This window comes from Monodelphis domestica, chromosome 4 (genome assembly GCF_027887165.1).
Source record: "Monodelphis domestica isolate mMonDom1 chromosome 4, mMonDom1.pri, whole genome shotgun sequence".
Classification (NCBI taxonomy): Eukaryota; Metazoa; Chordata; class Mammalia; order Didelphimorphia; family Didelphidae; genus Monodelphis; species Monodelphis domestica.
The window spans coordinates 78,511,748-78,531,283 of NC_077230.1; the positions used below are offsets into that span (position 1 = coordinate 78,511,748).

Below are 19,536 nucleotides of genomic sequence, written 5' to 3' on the forward strand. Positions count from 1 at the left end.
AAATACTTTTGTTTAAGTGTGTATTTGTATATGTATATTTTATGCATTTATATATTTAAGTGCATACATATATATGCATGAATTTATGTGTGTGTGTTTATTAATAATACAATGAATTCACTTGGCTACTTATAGCAGAGGTTTTTAACTTTTTTGATGCAAGACACCACTGACAGTCAAGTGTAATGTTTTAAGTGCATAAAATAAAATATATAGAATTACAAAGAAAAGTAAAGATTAATTAATATAAATATTGTTTTTTCTATCCAAGTTATGGATTCTCTCTGGATGCTAAATTATGAACCCTTACCATGGAAGCTTAAATCTAAACAGGTATTGAATTAGTTCCTTTGTAAGGTATCCAGTAGCCAAGAGAAGTGATCATAGTGTTAGTTTTATGATTAATACAAAATATATTAATCTAATTCTATAATCTGATTTGGTTATAAGTGTCTTTAAGACATTCTGCACAATAAACTCCATTAGGAAAACCCATCTTTATGTATAACAATAATAGAATGTTCGAGCAGAAGCTAATGTCTATCCCTTTCTCCACTTTTTAAACAATTTTTAATATAATTAACCAGTATCATGGAAGAAATAGCTGAATTTGGAAACAAAAATTCTGACTCTAAATCATATCTCTGCCATTTAGGTGACAATAGATAAGATTTTAGACACTTCTGAGCCCTTATTTCCTCATCTATTAAATGCAAGGATTTGAGCTGGGTAACTTTTAAGTCCCCTTCTCATTCTCAATCTATGATTTTATGATCTAATCATAGCATAATAAAGTAAGATGGACCACTCCTTGGAGTACAGTATATTAGAATCTGACCTGTAGTATCAAACAATTCTAAGAAGATACTTTTAAAAATAATTGCTAACAAATTCAAGACTTAGAATATGATGTTAATTCTGGCTTTTTCTTCATTAAGGAAATTTATGGTTTATAACATTTTGCCCCATAGTAGTAAATGGAATAGATATTTAAATTCATTAAAAATTAAAATGTATATAGATGTTTTAAGATGAACAGGAGATAGGAAATTTGGCTTTCAATCTAGATTTATATTATTCAAAAATCATCTCAATATCTTTAAAAAATACAGGTTTTTTTCCTCTTTGTTACAGGTGTGGAATTAATTTAAGAATGTGATTTAAAAAGAATAAATTTGGAAATTTTCCCTCAGAAGACAATCATCTCTCCTTTGTTTTCATTATATTGACCTTAATGAAGATGAATAAACAACAAAGGTCCTCATGTGTGACAGATCACCATTTCCACAGTGTGCTAAATAAATAACAGGAGCAGTATTGCCCTTTAAGACAAGAATCTATTTTATTTTATTTAAAGTTATGTTATATCAAAGGAATATATATAGTTTTGAAAGAAAGAAAGAAAGAAAGAAAGAAAGAAAGAAAGAAAGAAAGAAAGAAAGAAAGAAAGAAAGAAAGAGAAAGAAAGAGAGGGAGGGAGGGAGGGAGAGAAAGAAAGAAAGAAAGAAAGAAAGAAAGAAAAGAAAGAAAGAAAGAAAGAAAGAAAGAAAGAAAGAAAGAAAGAAAGAAAGAAAGAAAGAAAGAAAAGAAAGAAAGAAAGAAAGAAAGAAAGAAAGAAAGAAAGAAGAAGGAAGGAAAGAAGGAAAGAAGGAAAGAAGGAAAGAAGGAAAGAAGGAAAGAAAGAAAGAAAGAAAAAGAAAGGAAGGAAGGAAGGAAGAAGGAAGAAGAAAGAAAGAAAGAAAGAAAGAAAGAAAGAAAGAAAGAAAGAAAGAAAGAAAGAAAGAAAGAAAGAAAGAAAGAAAGAAAGAAAGAAAGAAAGAAGGAAAGAAAGAAGGAAAGAAAGAAAGAAAGAAAGAAAGAAAGAAAGAAAGAAAGAAAGAAAGAAAGAAAGAAGGAAGAAAGAAAGAAAGAAAGAAAGAAAGAAAGAAAGAAAGAAAGAAAGAAAGAAAGAAAGAAAGAAAGAAAGAAAGAAAGAAAGAAAGAAAGAAAGAAAGAAAGGAAGGAAGAAAGAAAGAAAGAAAGAAAGAAAGAAAGAAAGAAAGAAAGAAAGAAAGAAAAAGAAAGGAAGGAAGGAAGAAAGGAAGAAAGGAAAGAAGAAAGAAAGAAAAAGAAAGGAAGGAAGGAAGGAAGGAAGGAAAGAAGAAAGAAAGGAAGAAAGAAAGAAAGAAAGAAAGAAAGAAAGAAAGAAAAAGAAAGGAAGGAAGGAAGAAAGGAAGAAAGGAAAGAAGAAAGAAAGAAAAAGAAAGGAAGGAAGGAAGGAAGGAAGGAAAGAAGAAAGAAAGGAAGAAAGAAAGAAAGAAAGAAAGAAAGAAAGAAAAAGAAAGGAAGGAAGGAAGAAAGGAAGAAAGGAAAGAAGAAAGAAAGAAAAAGAAAGGAAGGAAGGAAGGAAGGAAGGAAGGAAAGAAGAAAGAAAGGAAGAAAGAAAGAATATAGAAATAGAAAGAATATACAAGAAAGAAATATAGAAATTAGAAAACCCTGAAATAATGCTAATAGAATTTTGGTTGCATAAAAATCTGGCCAAGTGCAAAGTAAACTGATTTCTCTAATTTCATATACCAACAGCCAGAGCCAGGTGCATAAAGTAAACAAATATGATAAATGGCAACATAGCATTGTAAGTGGGATTCAAAATATTCCTCCCATCTCAATAGTTTAACTCGCCATTATCATGCTAGATGAAGACATTCTAAAATATTATCTTGTCAAAATTTCTCTTGTAAATAAGTAAATTAATGAACTTTTCTGGCAAGTCTCTCAGTCACTAATAGCTGCTTGTTTGGATGTATTCTATGTGTATATATACATATGTGTATATATGGATGTGTATTGTTTAGTCACTTCAGTTGTGTCTAATTCTTTGTGACCAATTTGGGGTTTTCTTGACAAAGATACTAGAGTAGTTCACCATTTGCTTTTCCAGCTCATCTTACAGATAAAGAAAATGAGACAAACAAGATTGAGTAACTTACCCAGGGTCACACATCTTGTAAATAAATGGCTATGGCCACATTTAAACTCAGGAAGATGAGTTTTCTTGACTCCAGGTCCTGCACTCTATTCATCGCACCACTTAGCTGTCCATGTATATGAGTGCATGTGTGTATACATGTAGACAGAGTGCCAAGGTTCAGATCTAACCAAATATGATCAAAACTCACTGGTCACTAATTAGTCAGTGTCTACATCCATCAATCTACCTAATCTATCTATCTGTCTGTCTATATATAATATATGCATATAAATCTAACCATTCATCTATCTGGCATATATCTCTCTCTATTTCTCTCTCCCTCTCCCTCTCTCTCTCTCTCTCTCTCTCTCTCTCTCTCTCTCTCTCTCTCTCTCTCTCTCTCTCTCTCTCTCTCTCTCTCTCCATCTATCCGTCTGTCTATCTGCTTATGTATGTGTGTATACATATAGAGAAATATACAAACATGCACATATACATTAATGTATGTATATGTATTATATACATACATCTGTGGGGGTATGTGTGTATGTGTGTGTAAGGTCTAACTTGGCTAAGTTTGGAGTGGATCATCAACAAATATGCTACAAGATGAGGAAAGTTCCAGCCAGAGAAGGTCATAACAACCCAAACTAACTTTTGGAAGAATTATAATTGATCTTGTAGGAGGAATATCCACACCAGTGCAATCATAGATCAGTGATTTGGTGGAATAAGTACACTATAATCAGGGTAATGATAAAGATTATGCAATATTTGCTTATAGATACAACACATATATCATGTGTACATTCAATGACATATGTGTATGATTTTTCTATAGAAAAACATATAAGTCAAGTTTTGTGGGCAAGGGGACTGATGGGAATTTTTTAAATCCCAATATAGTTTATTTTAGAAACTAAAAATATTCCATACACTCTATGGCTACTTATTTTCTTTAGATATTGACATTTAATTGGGCATTTAATAAATTAATAAAAATGGTTGAAAAATTATTAGTCATGGAAAAATATTTTTTCCAAAGAGGAGACCCTAAATATTATCAGACATGCATATACATGGTGAAAGATTTGTTTCCACAAATATACTTTTGTTCTAGTGTCACCAAGATATTCATCTGCTAACATATTTAAAGGCCTGATATACTTAGGTACAACTCTAGGGAGTCCTCTGTGAAGTATAATATTTTAGAGGTTTTAAAAATAAGATGACAAAAATACTGATAACTGAGCTTTATGTGATTCAAAGGAAAAAATAATGGAGATGCTTATCGATATTGACATGGTTAATTACAAGGCAGGAGCCCTGGAAAGAAAAGGTACAGGCATCCTGCACCCTCTTCATCTGTCTGCACCCCAGTACAATTCTTCACATCTGCCCCCCGTTCCACCTTTTACAGACCAATTCTCTTGCTGTGACCAGGAACTAACACTATTGGGGGGGGGGGAACTAAGCCTGCTAGCTGAGCAGGTTACATATGGAATTGGGTGAATGTATAAGGGAGATGCCTGGAGGTATCTCAGCAATATAGAATGCTGGACCTTAAAAAAGGCTTTGGAGACCATCTAGTCCAGTCCTTTCATTTTAGAGCTGAAGAGATTGATGCCTAGAGAATGTATATGACGTGCCCAAGGTTATATCAGCAAGTTTGCAGCAAAGATAGTATTAGGACCCAGCTGTCATCACCATTGCACTTCTCAGCTTGATGGGTCTGAAGACAGAAAGATTCATCTACACAAGCTCAGATATGGCCTCGAACACTTACTTTGTGAACCTGGACAATTCCCTGAGCCCTGGATACCTCAGTCTCCACATCTGAAAAAAGCTAGAGAAGGAAATGGCAAACCATTCCAGTATCTTTGCCACAAACCCCCCAAATGGGATTATAAAGAGTCAAAAAAACAAACAAACAAACAAACAACTGAGCAGCAACAAAACCTATCATACTGCCCTTCTTATATCATCATCATCGTCATCATCCAATTGAGCATTTATATGATGCTTTAAGGTTTGAAAATGCCTTACAAAAACTACCTCATTTTATCCTCATAACATGGAAGGTAGATGTTTTTATTAGCTCAATTTTACAGATGAGGAAAGTGAGGCAACTAGAACATAACTGGCTTGCCCAGGTTTACACAGCTAAAAAGAATCTGGGACTGGATTTGAATTTATATCTTCCTGACTTTAGATACTCAACTAAACCAATTTCCTCAATTTTACAGAAGGGCAAAGATCACTCAGTAAGTGGCAAAGGCACCCTTTGAATTATTCTGTTCTAACTCTCAATCTAGAAGTCCTCTCCATTGAAATGAGCTTCTTCTTGTCATGTTCTTTGGGTAGTCCATTCTGGTTCTACTGTAACACAAATTTGGTAATATAATTTATTCACATATTTTCTTCTGGGATGGATTCACATGTATACTCTCTGTTGTGGTTGTTCAGTTCTTTTCCAGCCATGTCCAATTCTTTGTGACCCCATTTGGAGTTTTCTTGGCAGAGACACTGGAGGGGTTTGCCTTTTCTTTCTCCAGTTAATTTTACAGATGAAGAAACAGAAGCAAGCAGGGTTAAATAACTTGCCCAGGATCATACAGCTAGTAAATGTAGATTTGAACTCTGGAAGATTTCCTGACTCAAAGCCTGGCACTCTATCCACTGTGTCATCTAACTGCTCAGTTCTTTTGTATCTTAAAGGAAAATGTATAAAGATTAAATTTTGTTTATTTCAGAGTCTCCTGAATTATTGTGTAGAAATTTATAAAACACACTAACTTATTTTCTGAATGGCTGGGCAAGTCAGTCAACCTGTCTTTCCCTCAGTTCCATTATGTATAAAATGATGATAAATTTATAGATCAGCTCTGGGTCTCTTTTACTCTATTATTTTAAAAAAAATCTCTCATTCTCCTTCTGGGAAGAATGAGTCGGCTTAATACAGTAATACCTTGTGAGGTCAACTTTAGAAGGTACAAGAAATGTTGAGCCAAAAGAGGGTTTGTTAGTGGATCTTTGTACTGTCTCAATTACTGGCTAATTGAGAAAGACTCTAGGGATTTTACCCAAACTGTTCCAATCAATGTGAAAACGAGAACCGTGAGAAACTTCCAATGTCAGCGATACTTTTCCCTTTTTTTTTTTGGAACTAGGCCTATGATCTGCAATTTAATTGCTATAGGGAACTTCCAGTAAGGAACCTGTCTCAGTGTAGATTGATGTCGTCTCTGGAGCTTATAGTCCTCTGGAGTTGCTTAGATTACTGAGAGATTAATTGACTTGCTCAGGGTCACATCCAATATGGGTCAGAGGCAGCATTTGAATCCAGGTCTCCCTGGCTCCAAGGCTTACTATCTCATCATTATTTTTCCTTGCCTTCTAAAATAACAAACATAAAATTGTGTATTGATAATGTTTAATAAGTTAATTTTTTAGTGTAAGAACTGGCTTAATTTAATCTGGTTTGTTCTAAAATGTTTCTGATCTCCCTCATTGTTGGCATAATCTTTACTCCCTTGCCTTTTGGATGAGATTTTATGGCTTCTGTCAAGCTCTTCCAATCCCCAGAGTATTCTCAGATAAAATTCTTTTGTGAAACACAAATCTGGGAGGACCTAGCAGTGTGATGTGATGTGGTATTATGCAGATATAACCTGAGGCCACCTTAAGGGTTTCTGAGCCATTTTCTGTAAATCAACTTTTTTCTAAAAGGTCTCCAAAAGTACTCTCGGGCTCAGCAAAGGAACTGACACAAAGGGAAGGGAATAAACATGTATATAGTACCTACTATGTGCCAAGCACAGTGCTAAGTGCCTTTCATAAATATTACATCATTTCATCACAAAAATGCTTGAAATTAAGTGCTTTTATTAGATCCTTTTACATTTGAGTAAAATGAGACAAAAAAAGCCCAAGTAATTTGTTCATACTCACACAGCCAGCAATTTTCTGAGACTTTGAACCCTGGTCTTCCTGACTCCAGACCCAGGGTTCAATCCATCGCATCATCAAAGTTTGGTACTTTCTAGAAAACATGAAACTCAATCTATAGAGATAGGATCCAAACCCCACCCCATTCTGCCACTAACTGAATCTGTCACCCAGAAGCAGTCACTTAGGGATAGATGGACCCCTGCCTCTTCATATATCAAATGAGGGGGTCTGAGAAAATAATTTTGTTCTATAATGAAAAGACAGCTGAATTTCCAATTGAGATTGGATATTATTTCTTCCACTTATCTATAAGACCTTAGGCCAATCATCTAACATCTCTGGGCCCCAGATTCCTCATAAGTAAAATGAAGCTCCCTGTACTAAATATATGTTCCTTTAAGCCTGCATTTTTCCTAGTTCTAAAAATCTATGATTATCAGTGTCTGAAGGGCAATAGCTAAATGAATACCAGCCTGACTAGACTGATGAAAAGATTTAGGATATTGGGAACCAAGTGAGACCCCTGTGATGCCAACCATCAGTGGAGAGAGCAGGTGCCTAACCTAATCTTCCCTGCACACCCTGTACCCAGGAGCAATGGGTAGAAATTATAGGGAAACAGAGAGGTCGATAGAAGGACTAAATTCCTTATAATGAAAATTGGTTAAAATGAAATAGACTGCCTCAAGAGGTAGTCAGCTGCTCCATGAGAAGCTAGATGACTATCTGCTGAGAATATGGTAGAAGATGGAGTGGATGGGATTACAGCTAAAGTTCTTTCCAACTCCAAGATTCTACAGTTTTGGCAGACTCTGAAAGGAATGTAACACAAATATTTAAGAACATCCAATTTCATCCAGTTGAAGAAAATAATCCATACATAATATCCTGTGTTGGTCTCCCTGGGAGGCTTCCAATAGCATTAAGGTCCATAAGAGTACTAACATTTTTTGGCAAGCAATGATAGTGCTGATCCCTCAGTAGAATCAATTCTTCTTCTTATCCTCAAACTCTAGTTCTATACAATACACATAGTAAGTGCCTAGTAAGTGTATGTTTAATTGGTTTTCATTGGTAAATCTCCAGCTAGACTTTTGGATGAAATAAAGTGAATTGAATCATGTTAGGGCTTCATGATGTCTTATCCAGGACTTGTCATAGTGCCCAGCACATAGCTGGTACTTAATAAATCCTCCTTGATTTGACTTCACTTGACTTTTGTTGAGTTTGGGTAAAAAAACTTCATAAAGATCCAAATCTTGAATTAGTATTTAGACCCTTGCATACCTTTTTATTTATTTATTTAGGAGCAGAAATGGGTACAAAAACAACATTTAGAATCTAATGGGACAACTAGGTTGCTCAGTAGTTAGGGAACCAGTCTTAGAGATGGGAGCACTAATATGGCCCCAGATACTCCTTAGCTGTAAGACCCTGGGCAGGTCACAACTCCAGTTGCCTAACCCTTACTCCTCTTTTGCTTTGGAACTCATATTTAGTATTGGTTTTAAGAAAGAAGGTAATGTTTTGTTTCATTTTTAAATCTACTATGAGTAAGATACTCTGCTAGGTGCTAGGAATATAACTCTTGAGCTAAAGGAATTTATATTCTACGGAATAATACAGCCCATTAAAAATAAATAAATACAAGAAACTCCTTCATTTCTACCCCCTACCTTCTTTAAAAAGCCTTTGTGGACCTTTTTTAACATTAGTACCTTCCCTCAGCTGATTATCTTCAGTCTTTCCTGTCTATATCTCATTTATCCATAATTAATAACATTTTGTCTCCTCCATTAAACTGTGAGCTCTTTAAAACAGGGTTCACTTCTCACTTTCCTTTGTATCCTCTAGGGTTTAGCACAGGACCTGGCAAATAGTATGTGCTTAATAAATGTTTTTTGATTTGACTTGACTTCTCTTTAAGCCAAAGACACAAATTAGGGAAAACATTTGCAAAAGGTTTAAATAATTCTATTCCATGCAACTAAGCTAAAATAATAATGGTTCATACTTTTGTTATACTTTAGTGTCACAGAATATGTTAATTACATCATCTCATTCTGTGGAAGGGAGGTAGTTTGTGTACTGTCCAACCCATTCTACAGATGGAGATACACGCGCTGAGGTGCCCCAGGTCATAATCTGAAAAGTGGTAGAGCCAGGAATTGCGAACTGGGCTCCTATACACTGTGTCCCCAATTTATAACTGGGATTTTGTAAATCAGCAAACACACCCTCTATGTATAAACAATAAAAATGAAGCTGTCAGCCCCTGCAAATGGACCAAGATAGAGGTCACATGACTAAAGCACCCCTGCTCCTGACAGTCTCTAATGTATTTTATTCCAGTATCAATCTATTAATCAGAGGCGTTGGGAGAGCAATAATTTAAACCCTGCAATAATCAATTCCATAACACATTAACAGAAGCTGCGTTCAAACTTTGCCACACCACTGACTGCCTTGGAATCTTGACAGGAGCCCCAGGGCCATGGCTAATTTGCATAAAATTTACATAAAATTGTAAATCAAGAATACATGCACACAGCCTTAATATTTGTTGATGCTTAGATCTTTTCTGATGGATAGACTGAAAGAGCATGTGGCTTGATTTCACTTGTAGTAAAATTCTGCAGCTGGTCAGGGAAAAGAGACACCATGGGGTGATTGTTGGAGGGGAGTGATTGAACTGCATTTAGGGTCTCCATCTTCTACAATCCTGTATCGGTTGTCCCCTGGAAACCATACTTCATAAGTAGCCTGCTCCCATTACCTTTATAGATCTGTGTCATTGCAATCGATGACCAACACTTTGTCTTGCTGGGACCCAGTCAACACCATAGGTAATCTGCACAGCGCCTGAGTGGCATCCCTTCAGTACCAAGACCCCTGAGATTTTGTTCTCAAAATGTCTCCAGTTTAGCCAAAGCATACCACAGACATTGCCCCTTTCTGCTTTTTGTTTGTTGGTTTGTTTTCCCCTGGCCAAGGACCAAAGAGAACCAAACTATCCCAAACCCAGAAAAGCATCCGTACCCCCTACAATCCGAGTAATGTGGCACCCAAGAGTACGTGGGACCACGGTGTGCTCCTTATTGCTTGGTGCCACAAAGTTCCCTGAAGGACTTAACAGAAAAGCAGCCTTGTGTCAAAAAGCAGAAATCCAGCAGATTTATTCAGTTGTCCCATCTCTCACAGAGACACAGATGGAAGGATGATGGTGACAACAGGGTTTCTACCATGGAGCTATATTACGAATGGCTAGCATATATATTTTTAAATTTAATCTTTATTGGTTTATTAATTTATTAATTTTATCTAGTTAATTTATAACATTATTTCTTGGTTGCAAGAATCATATTCTATCCCTCCCTCCCCTACCCCGACCCTTCCTGTAGCTGACACACAATTCCACTGGGTTTTACATGTATCATTGATACCTATTTCCATATTATTAGTATTTGCACTAGGATGTTCATTTAGAGTCTACATCCCCAGCCATATCTCCTCGTCCCATGTATTCAAGCAGTTGTTTTTCTTCTGTGTTTCTACTCCTACAGTGTTTCCTCTGAATGTGGTTAATGTTCTTTCTCATAGATTCCTCCAAGTTGTCCTGGATCACTGCATTGCCTCTAATGGAGAAGTCCATTACATTCGATTGCACCACAGTGTGTCAGTCTCTGTGTACAATGTTCTCCTACAGCTAACATATATATTGCTTAAGGTTTGCAAAGTGCTTTAGATAGATTGACAGACAGACATCTATCTCTTGTTTAAGCACACTTTCTATACATTTTGGGTAATGAAAATTCTATTGAAATTAAGGTTATCTATCTAAGTACTTTCCAAACCTTAAGCTCATATCCAAATCTATATGTTAGCTATTAGTAGTATTATAGCTGCCTGCCAGGACCTCTCTATCCCTCTTTCCAGATTTCTCATTTGATCTTCACAATAATCCAGTGATAGAGGTGCTATTACTATCTCTATTTCCTCTTTTACTGATGAGTAAACTGAGGAGCAGAAAGGTTTAGTGATTTGTTCAGGGTCATTCTGTTAAAGTGTCAAAAGTAAGACATGAACATATATCTTCCTGACTCCAAATAAAAGGTTATATGTACTGTATCCCTTATCTGTCAAGCTTTAAGATATCAAGATGGGTCCTATAGGCAACATATTTCCTCTAGAAATTCTGTTCAATCCACTTACTTAAATACCCTTCTTCTATTAAAATTAAAAGAAAAAAAAATCTTAGATGCTCAAGTGACATTGCTCTGCAATCTGGAGAATCAAAAGGTTTAATTTTCACGCTAGATCTTTCTATTCATATTGCCCTCCCAGATCCCTCCCAGCCTACCTTGGACGATCAAGTAAACCTGGGAGGTCTTGGGCTGGTGCTGTGTCTGCACTGAGCATGTATAGGAGCCTTCATCATAGACATCCACTTTCTGGATGCGGAGACTGTATTCCAGAGCAGTCCGTTTCTCCAGCTCAACCCGGGGGTCCAGGGACCACTTGTCATGTCCAGCAAAAATGATTCCAGATCGGTTTAACCAGGCCACCTTGGAGCTTTTATCTTCTACATAACACCTGTCAGAGGAGAATGACAACATTAAGATCTGAGCCATAGCTACATCTAGTTTTATTCTATCCACTGCTGGTAAATGGCAGACCTCAAAAAGAGCAAGGAAAAAAAGTGATGAAAAGGAAGGATAGTACCATGACTTTATTACTTCTCCTTCACATGAAGTCCTGAGAACTGACCTGTAGTTTCTTCTTTAAAAGGTCTTCTAGAATACGTAATGAAACATCCATCTTTTTGTCATAGAGGCTTGAGATGATGAAAGCAGAAAATTGTATGTAATATTTTTCTGATTCAAAGAAAAATATTCTGGAGTGAGGAGTAGATCTAGTAAATATTGTGATATAAAAACAGAATTCATCCATATTTTAAAAAAGATATTCCTGCCTTTAGATTGGAGTTTTTATTTCTTGTTTGTTTCATAGATTTTTGGCTGTCTGATAAATCATATGAACCTCTTCTCAAAATGCTTTTAAGTGATTAAAACACATAATTATAAAGGAAATTATATGGGAATAAAGTTATAAAAGTGTTATGCAACAAATTCCTGGATCTTCTGAAATATATTCATGAACCTCTTAGTGGTCAGTAGACCAGAGGTTATGAACTCTTGCATTAGATGAATGAAAATTAAGTAAAGCTATCACATTTATAGAATTATTATGCAGTGAGGTGGCACAGTTGATTGAATGTTGGAATGAGGTCAAATCCAGCCCTAGATGCTTATTTTTAAAAATTTATTTTATTATTATGCAAAACACACTTCCATATTGGTCATTATTGTAAGAGCACTCTCATACAAAACTGGAAATACACTGATATGAAAGGTAGTATGCTTTGATCTGCATTCATCTGACTCCAATTCTTTTTTTGGAGGTGGATAGCATTCCCTATTGTAAGTCTTTCAGGATTGGCCAAGATCATTACATTGCTGAGAGTAGCAAAGTTTTCACAGATTATCATCAGTTAATATTGCTGTTATTATATACAATGTTTTCTGGGTTTTGCTTATTTCAGTACGCATCAGTTCATGCAGTTCTTTCCAGCTTTTTCTGAAATCATCTTGCTAAACATTTCTTAGGACACAATAGCATTCCGTCACCAACAAGGACCACAATTTGTTCAAACATTCCCCAATTAATGGACATCCCCTCAGTTTCCAATTTTTTTCCACCATGAAAGGAACTGCTACAAATATTTTTGTACTAGTAGGCCATACCCTTTTTTATCTCTTTGCAGCCCCAGATACTTATTAGCTGTGTGATGCCAGGCAAGTTACTTAGCCTCTGTTTGGGTCAGTTTCCTTAGCTGTGAAGTGAGGATTATAACACTACTCTTCCAGAATTGTTGTGAGGATCTGCTGACATAATATTCATAGTCAAGTGCTAAATAAATATTTATATCTGACACTGTCCCCAACCCCCACAATTTACAAAACATTTTATCTCATCTGATTGTCAATGTGCTGTGAGGGAAGTAGGCAAAGCAGGTACTATTGTTTCCTATTATCTAGTCGTCCTGGAAGAGGAAATTCAAGGGTAAAGTGATTTATTCACTATCTCACAGATTATAAGTGGCAAAGCCAAGACTGCATTCCAAGTATCTTGAAGCTTGTCTTCTTTTTGCTGTATCAAAGCTGAGAAATAGGATTTAGGATTATATGTCTTTTCTTTTTCCTTCCTAAGAGAAAGGAAGTTAAGTTAATCTGTCCCTCCCCTAGAAATAAAAAAATCAAAACAAAACACTTTTCTTGGATTTTTCCTTCATGTCAATCATAACTCCTTGCCATATTCCTCCTATTAGATTGTAAGCTCCCAAGGTCTATAGTTTATTTACCTTTGAAGCTTCATAAGCAATGTGGAATATTCTGTCCACAATAGGAATTCATTTGTAAAATATTTCCTAAAATTTCAGTCTTTAAGAGCATCACTTCTTTCTGAGTAATGGGAGATGGTTATGGTTATATGATTGAAGTTGTGATTTCATCTGAGGGCTACTCATAGAAGTAAACTCCCTCCACCAAGGCATATCAATAACTCAACTATAATAGCAACAATAATAGAAATACTACTAATAACTAACACTTATGGAACTCCTACTATGTGCCAGGCAATAAGTGAATTGCTTTACAAATATAATCTCATTTTATCCTCACATCAACTCTGGGAGCTAAGTACTATTATTATTTCTATTTTATAGTAAGGACACTGATACAAACTGAAGTTAAATGACTTCAGCAAGATAACAAATAAAATAAGTGTCTGAGGCAAGATATGAACTCAGGTCTTCCCTACTCTAATTTTAATGAGTTGTAGAGTTCACTCATTTAAATTCATCCAAAATCACTCAAGTAGTACTGATGGTAGAGTACTGGTTGAATCTAAGTTTTCTTGAACCCAAAGTCAGCCCTTCTATCTACTATGCCAAGATGCCCATCAAAAATACTCAGTCCGTTGTAGGGGATGTGGCAAAATTGGGACATTTCAAACACCGCTGGTGGAATTTCGAATTGGTTCAACCATTCAGGAAGGCCATTTGGAATTATGCCCAAAGCGATTTAAAAGAATGTATGCCCTTTGATCCAGCCTTACCACTGCTGGGTTTTTACTCCAAAGAAACAATAAGGAAAAAGACTTGTACGAAAATATTTATACCCATGCTCTTTGTGGTGGCAAAGAATTGGAAAATGAGGAAGTTTCAACTGAATGACTGAACAAATTGTGGTATCTGATGGTGATGGAATACTACTGTGCTAAAAGGAATAATAAAGTGGAGGAATTCCATGTGAACTGGAACAACCTCCAGGAAGTGATGCAGAGTGAAAGGAGCAGAACCAGGAGAACAATGTACACAGAGACTGATACACTGTGGCACAATCAAATGTAATGGACTTTTCTACTAGCAGCAATGCAATGTCTCAGGACAATCCAGAGGAATTTAGAAGAAAGAACACTACCCTCATTCAGAGATAGAACTGTGGCAATAGAAATGCAGAAGAAAAACAAGTGATCAATTACATAGTTCAACAGGGATATGATTAGGGTTTTGATGTTAAAGGATTGTGCTACTGCAAATATGAATAACATGGAAGTGGGTTTTGAATAATGATACATGACATGTATAACCCAGTGGAATTGCTTGCCTGCTCAGGGAGGAGGGAGACAAGAAAGGGGTTGGAATCATGAATCATGTAACTATAGAAAAATATTCTAAATAAAAAAAAGAAGAAAAAATAGTCTAGTATGGTGAGTAACTCCTTAAAAATTGTTCTTTTGACTCAACCTTAATCTTTCAAGCATTCTTCCACATAGCTATATTGCAGTTATGGTTAACCAAATGCCCCATTTTTGTAAGTAGGTAAGATTATTTATATTTCTCAATCCTCCTCTAACCCTTATTGAGTGTTTTAGAATGAAAAGTGCAAAAGCACTCAGATAGGAAGACAAAGGAAATCAAAGCAGAATATTTATCCTGTTAAGGAAAGGTGAGAGCAATCACCAATCACTTGCCAAAGTTTTGCTGAGAACAGCAGGTGTTGACTATCCAGAGAATGGAGTGGCTTCTCTTCTAGCCACATTAGAATGATTTTGTCCTTCCCACAAAGGAGCCAAGATAAAGTCAAACCCCATTCCAGCTTGCACATGGCAAAGAAAGCAATGAAACAAAGGTAGTTTATCTGCATGATTATTCAATTTAAAATCCCAAGAGGTTTTGTCACAAAAGAAAAGAAAAAGAGCAGAGAGATGAATAAGCAACCAAAAAAGTAAACAATTTCAAAAGGAGCCTAGTTTTCTCCTTTCTCTTTCTTGAAGCATAGAACAATGATGCTCCCTCTCAAATGCTGTGAAATGAAGATAAGCTTCTCTTTGCCTCCCCTTTTGCTAGGTATAACCTGGCCAGGAAGGAAAATGTCACAAACATTGTTTCCTATGCATACGTCTTCCTGCAGTGTTACCAGATGTGCAACAACTAGGGAAAGGAGGGGATGAGCAACGGTCAAACTTCTATGGCAGAAGGTTAGTAACACTGTGTTCCCCAGTCATGGCCTGCATTCCTACTCTGAGATTTGATTTGTTGTAGGTCAAAATAGTCAAGCATGAAACTACTCTACCTTTGAGTGGGGATGAAAGGAAAACAGAACAGTTATAAAGAGTTGGAAAATGGAAATTGGAGAGGGAGATTGGAATGATGGAGAGAATGGTGGATTTGGAGTCAATCTGGGTTTGAACTCCAGCATTGTAACTCTGTGACCCTGACCAAGGCACATAAAATTTCTAGCTCTCAGATTTTTTTTGCCAGTAAAAGAAGTTTAACTTGATGGTCTCTAAGATCCATTCCAACTCTAAATTTCTTATTTACATACATTTTAGTGCCTCAGTTTCCCAAGCAGCCAAAGATAATGATATATATCCCTTTCTCCTAGAGATATTATAGACATTCCCATTCTCATCAAATTGCTAGCTTTACTATTTCTGAGTCTCATTCTCTCCAAGTCTTAATTTTCTCTCCTGTAATATGGAGACAATAATATCAACAATGCCTATTTTTCAGTGTAAAATATTCCTTAATTATAAACATTCTCTAAACATAAAATATATCTGCATCTATATCTATTCTCTCTCTTCCCTTCTTCTCCTTCTCCTTCTCCTTCTCCTTCTCCTTCTCCTTCTCCTTCTCCTTCTCCTTCTCCTTCTCCTTCTCCTTCTCCTTCTCCTTCTCCTTCTCCTCCTCCTCCTCCTCCTCCTCCTCCTCCTCCTCCTCCTCCTCCTCCTCCTCCTCCTCCTCCTCCTCCTTCTCCTTCTCCTTCTCCTTCTCCTCCTTCTCCTCCTTCTATCTTTCTAACACTCACACCCTTTCCAGCATGGATTTACTTAGCCTAGCTGCCCTTATACTTGTATAAGGAAATAGATATTTCACTTTAAAAAGCCTCATCTATGGTGCAAAAATACTCGTTAGTCTATTCTTCAACTTTAGCTGGTATCTTTTCTCCTTTGATATATAGAAAGAGGATTTGGTCCCAAAAGTCAAGATGTAATGTCTATTCTCTTTCTCATATATCAAATACACAGAGACAACATGTTATTCAGTGCCTCAGTTTCTCAGGCAGCCAAACAGGTAATGATATGCAGCCCTCTATCCCAGAAATATTATAGAGACTGATAACGTACTATATTTGAAATATTTTGAGTTATTTGGGGAAATGTGTAAGATAAACAAGAAGTATTTTTATGTGTTGGCTGCCTCTTTCCATGTTGAATTTCATTTTGCCAGTTCCTAGGCTCTGTAACATCATGTCTCTGTCCTCACTAGCATTTACAGCACCTCTCAATTTAGATCATCTGTGAATTTAATTAATGGGCTGTTTGCTTGCCTCTTCTAGATCATTAATGAAGTTGTTAAATGTTAATTTTCTGTGGTTTTTGCTGTCAAGAAGAACTAAAATGTTCCTATTTAAAAATATCTTAAAGCTGACATCATTTATTCTCTTGCACCTTCCCTACAAGTATACCTTGCTAGTATTTGTCAGTTTTTCAATAATAGTCTAATCTCAACTAAATGTATATAAATTCCTTGAAGATAAGAATTATCTTCTTATTGATCCAAATTTTGAATTTTCCCCAAACTTAGAAGAGTGCTCTGAAAACAGTAGGTGCTTAATAAGTAATTGTGTTTTTTCATTGTATCACTTTTAAAAATACCTAATTAAAATTATGTTTGTCATCTGATTTATTACAATACTTTTTGTTCGTTTTTAGACATAAGCAATAACAGGAAACTAATGTGGTGGAAAGAAAAAAATAACTTTGGAGAAGAAAAACAAAAGCACAACATTGCTTTGGAGTTCCATGATCTGGCTTTGCATCTTGACTCTTATCATTAATTGCAAGTATGGACAGGCCACTTCAATATCTTTGGTTTTCTTTTCCTAGTTTTCTAACCTGAACAATAAGGATTTCAGTTCTCTACCTAGGATCCTCCTTTCTTCTCCTGTCCTCTCCTCTCTTTTTCTCTCATATATAGAAATAGAAACAAAAATACTTGGTATAAACAAAGATTGAAAATAAATTATATAAAAATTTAATGAATTAATTATAAATATAAATACATATGTACATACATACATAAATGCATGCATATATGAACTTCGATGATTTTCCTTTATGCACTTTCATGAGGACCTTGAGTTGCTATGGTTCTTTGGATAAGGGAGAGTCATATATATATATATATATATATATATATATGCATAGCATGGGGTCTGGGCCTGTAATTTTCATAGTACAGAGTAATTCCTTCTATAGTAGAGGTCAGCATTTTCTCCAAAATGTAAAGTCTTAGTGAGTTGCCTAGATTTCTAAGGTAATAAGTCACTTTCTCAGGGTAATATAGATAGTATATGTTAGGGGAAAGACTATCTTACTGACTCAGAAATTGATACTTTCTTTATCCCTCTCTTTTCCTCTACCTCCCCTCTCCCTTTCTATTTCTCTTTCTCTGTCTCTTTCATACACATTCATGCTTTAATTTAATATTCAATGACTTCAGGGCAAAGGTGGACATAAAGAAGTATGATGAAAATATATTTTGGAAAATATGTTTCAGCTGTAAATAAAAGATGTCAAAGAGTGGACTATATATACTTATTTCTTTAAGAAGAAATTTAGGAATTACTGAAAGTTCTGCAAACTAAATGTCACAAACATTTGATTTATTATATATTAACATACAGGAAATAACTAGTTATCTATATGGGAGCCATGTCTGTCTGTGTACACTTAGATGACTCAGAGCAAAGATCAAAATCAATAATGAATGAAAATGAGAAGATAATGGTGGTCAATGGAAGCAACTCCAACTTGAACTATTTAAATTTAATTTTTTCACAGCTATTGCTGTCAAAAACTTTGAAATGGATAAAAGAACAGACCTTAACACCCATTATTACAATTTCCTAAAGATGTTTAACCTACATAAATAATTAAAACAAAAAAGGAGATTCAAAAAGCCTAGAAATTGCTTCAGTCATCAAATACTTGATTAATTTACTAAGTAGAGAGAGATATGATGTCTAGAAATAACAGTAGTTTAGAATATTAACTTGTATCTAAAATCTCATGGAGAAGGATGGCAAAAGCTTATGAAAAGAATTGTCCTCACAAAACAGTGAGAACCAGTGAAGGGAAAAAATATTTATAGGAAACTTAACAATTGATTCTTCGGTGTTTCACAAGCATAACCCCCCAGCCCTAAGCTCTGGTCATTTTTTTCTAGCTCTCCTCTATGCCTGTAATGTTCTTCCTCCTTTGCTCTAATTACTGGGCTATCTAGCTTTCTTTAAATCCCAATTAAAATCCCATGTTCCCTAGCACCTGTTAATTCCATTATTATCCATTTAAAAATTAATTCCTATTAATCTTGTACATAACTTGTTTTTTATGTATTTATTATCATATTGTCTCTTCCCTTAAATTGTAAACTCCTTAGGGGGAAGTATCTCCAAATGCATCACATGGTGCTAAATAAATGTTTACTGAATTGAATTGACTCAATTAATAGATTTAATTAATTAAACATAATCAACCTTGGGACATTTAGGATTGATAATAAAGATGAAAAACCAGTGACAGTGGAGCCACATGAGGACTGCATCATCACAAGGATTATATAGTCAACAAATAACAAGAACATCTCTTGCACTTTTTAGTCATTTGTGTAAATTTAAAGACGTGGCCCTCTGCAGCACATTTTTATAAAAGTCTGCCTGTGGTAGTCTTACAGTTTCATCAACAATGACTTTGATGAACAGATGCTTTGATGGATTGTTCACTAAAAAATGTGTAGTGATGAGAAGGTAGACATATGGAAATTTGATTAGCTTCCATAGGTTTGATTATCTTCATGTAGACAATTTGCCATATGTATTTCCAGTCATAATCTCTCTTCTGGTACTGGTTCTAAATCAAAAGAGAGGCAACATGGCTAGGCAATGGGGCTTCAGTGACTTGCCAGGGTTACACATCTAGGAAGTAGATGAGGTTAGATTTGA

At 35.5% G+C, this 19,536-nt stretch overlaps 1 protein-coding gene across 2 annotated transcripts in view; it reads right to left on the reverse strand.

Moving 5' to 3' along the window:
* Positions 1–19,536, reverse strand: part of LSAMP (limbic system associated membrane protein) — an 826,684-nt gene that overhangs the window by 355,421 nt on the left and 451,727 nt on the right. For both annotated transcript variants that reach the window (XM_001362935.4, XM_007493724.3), the window contains exon 2: positions 11,265–11,497. In XM_001362935.4, the coding sequence (XP_001362972.1) occupies positions 11,265–11,497 (233 nt within the window). The remainder of the gene's footprint in view (positions 1–11,264; positions 11,498–19,536) is intronic.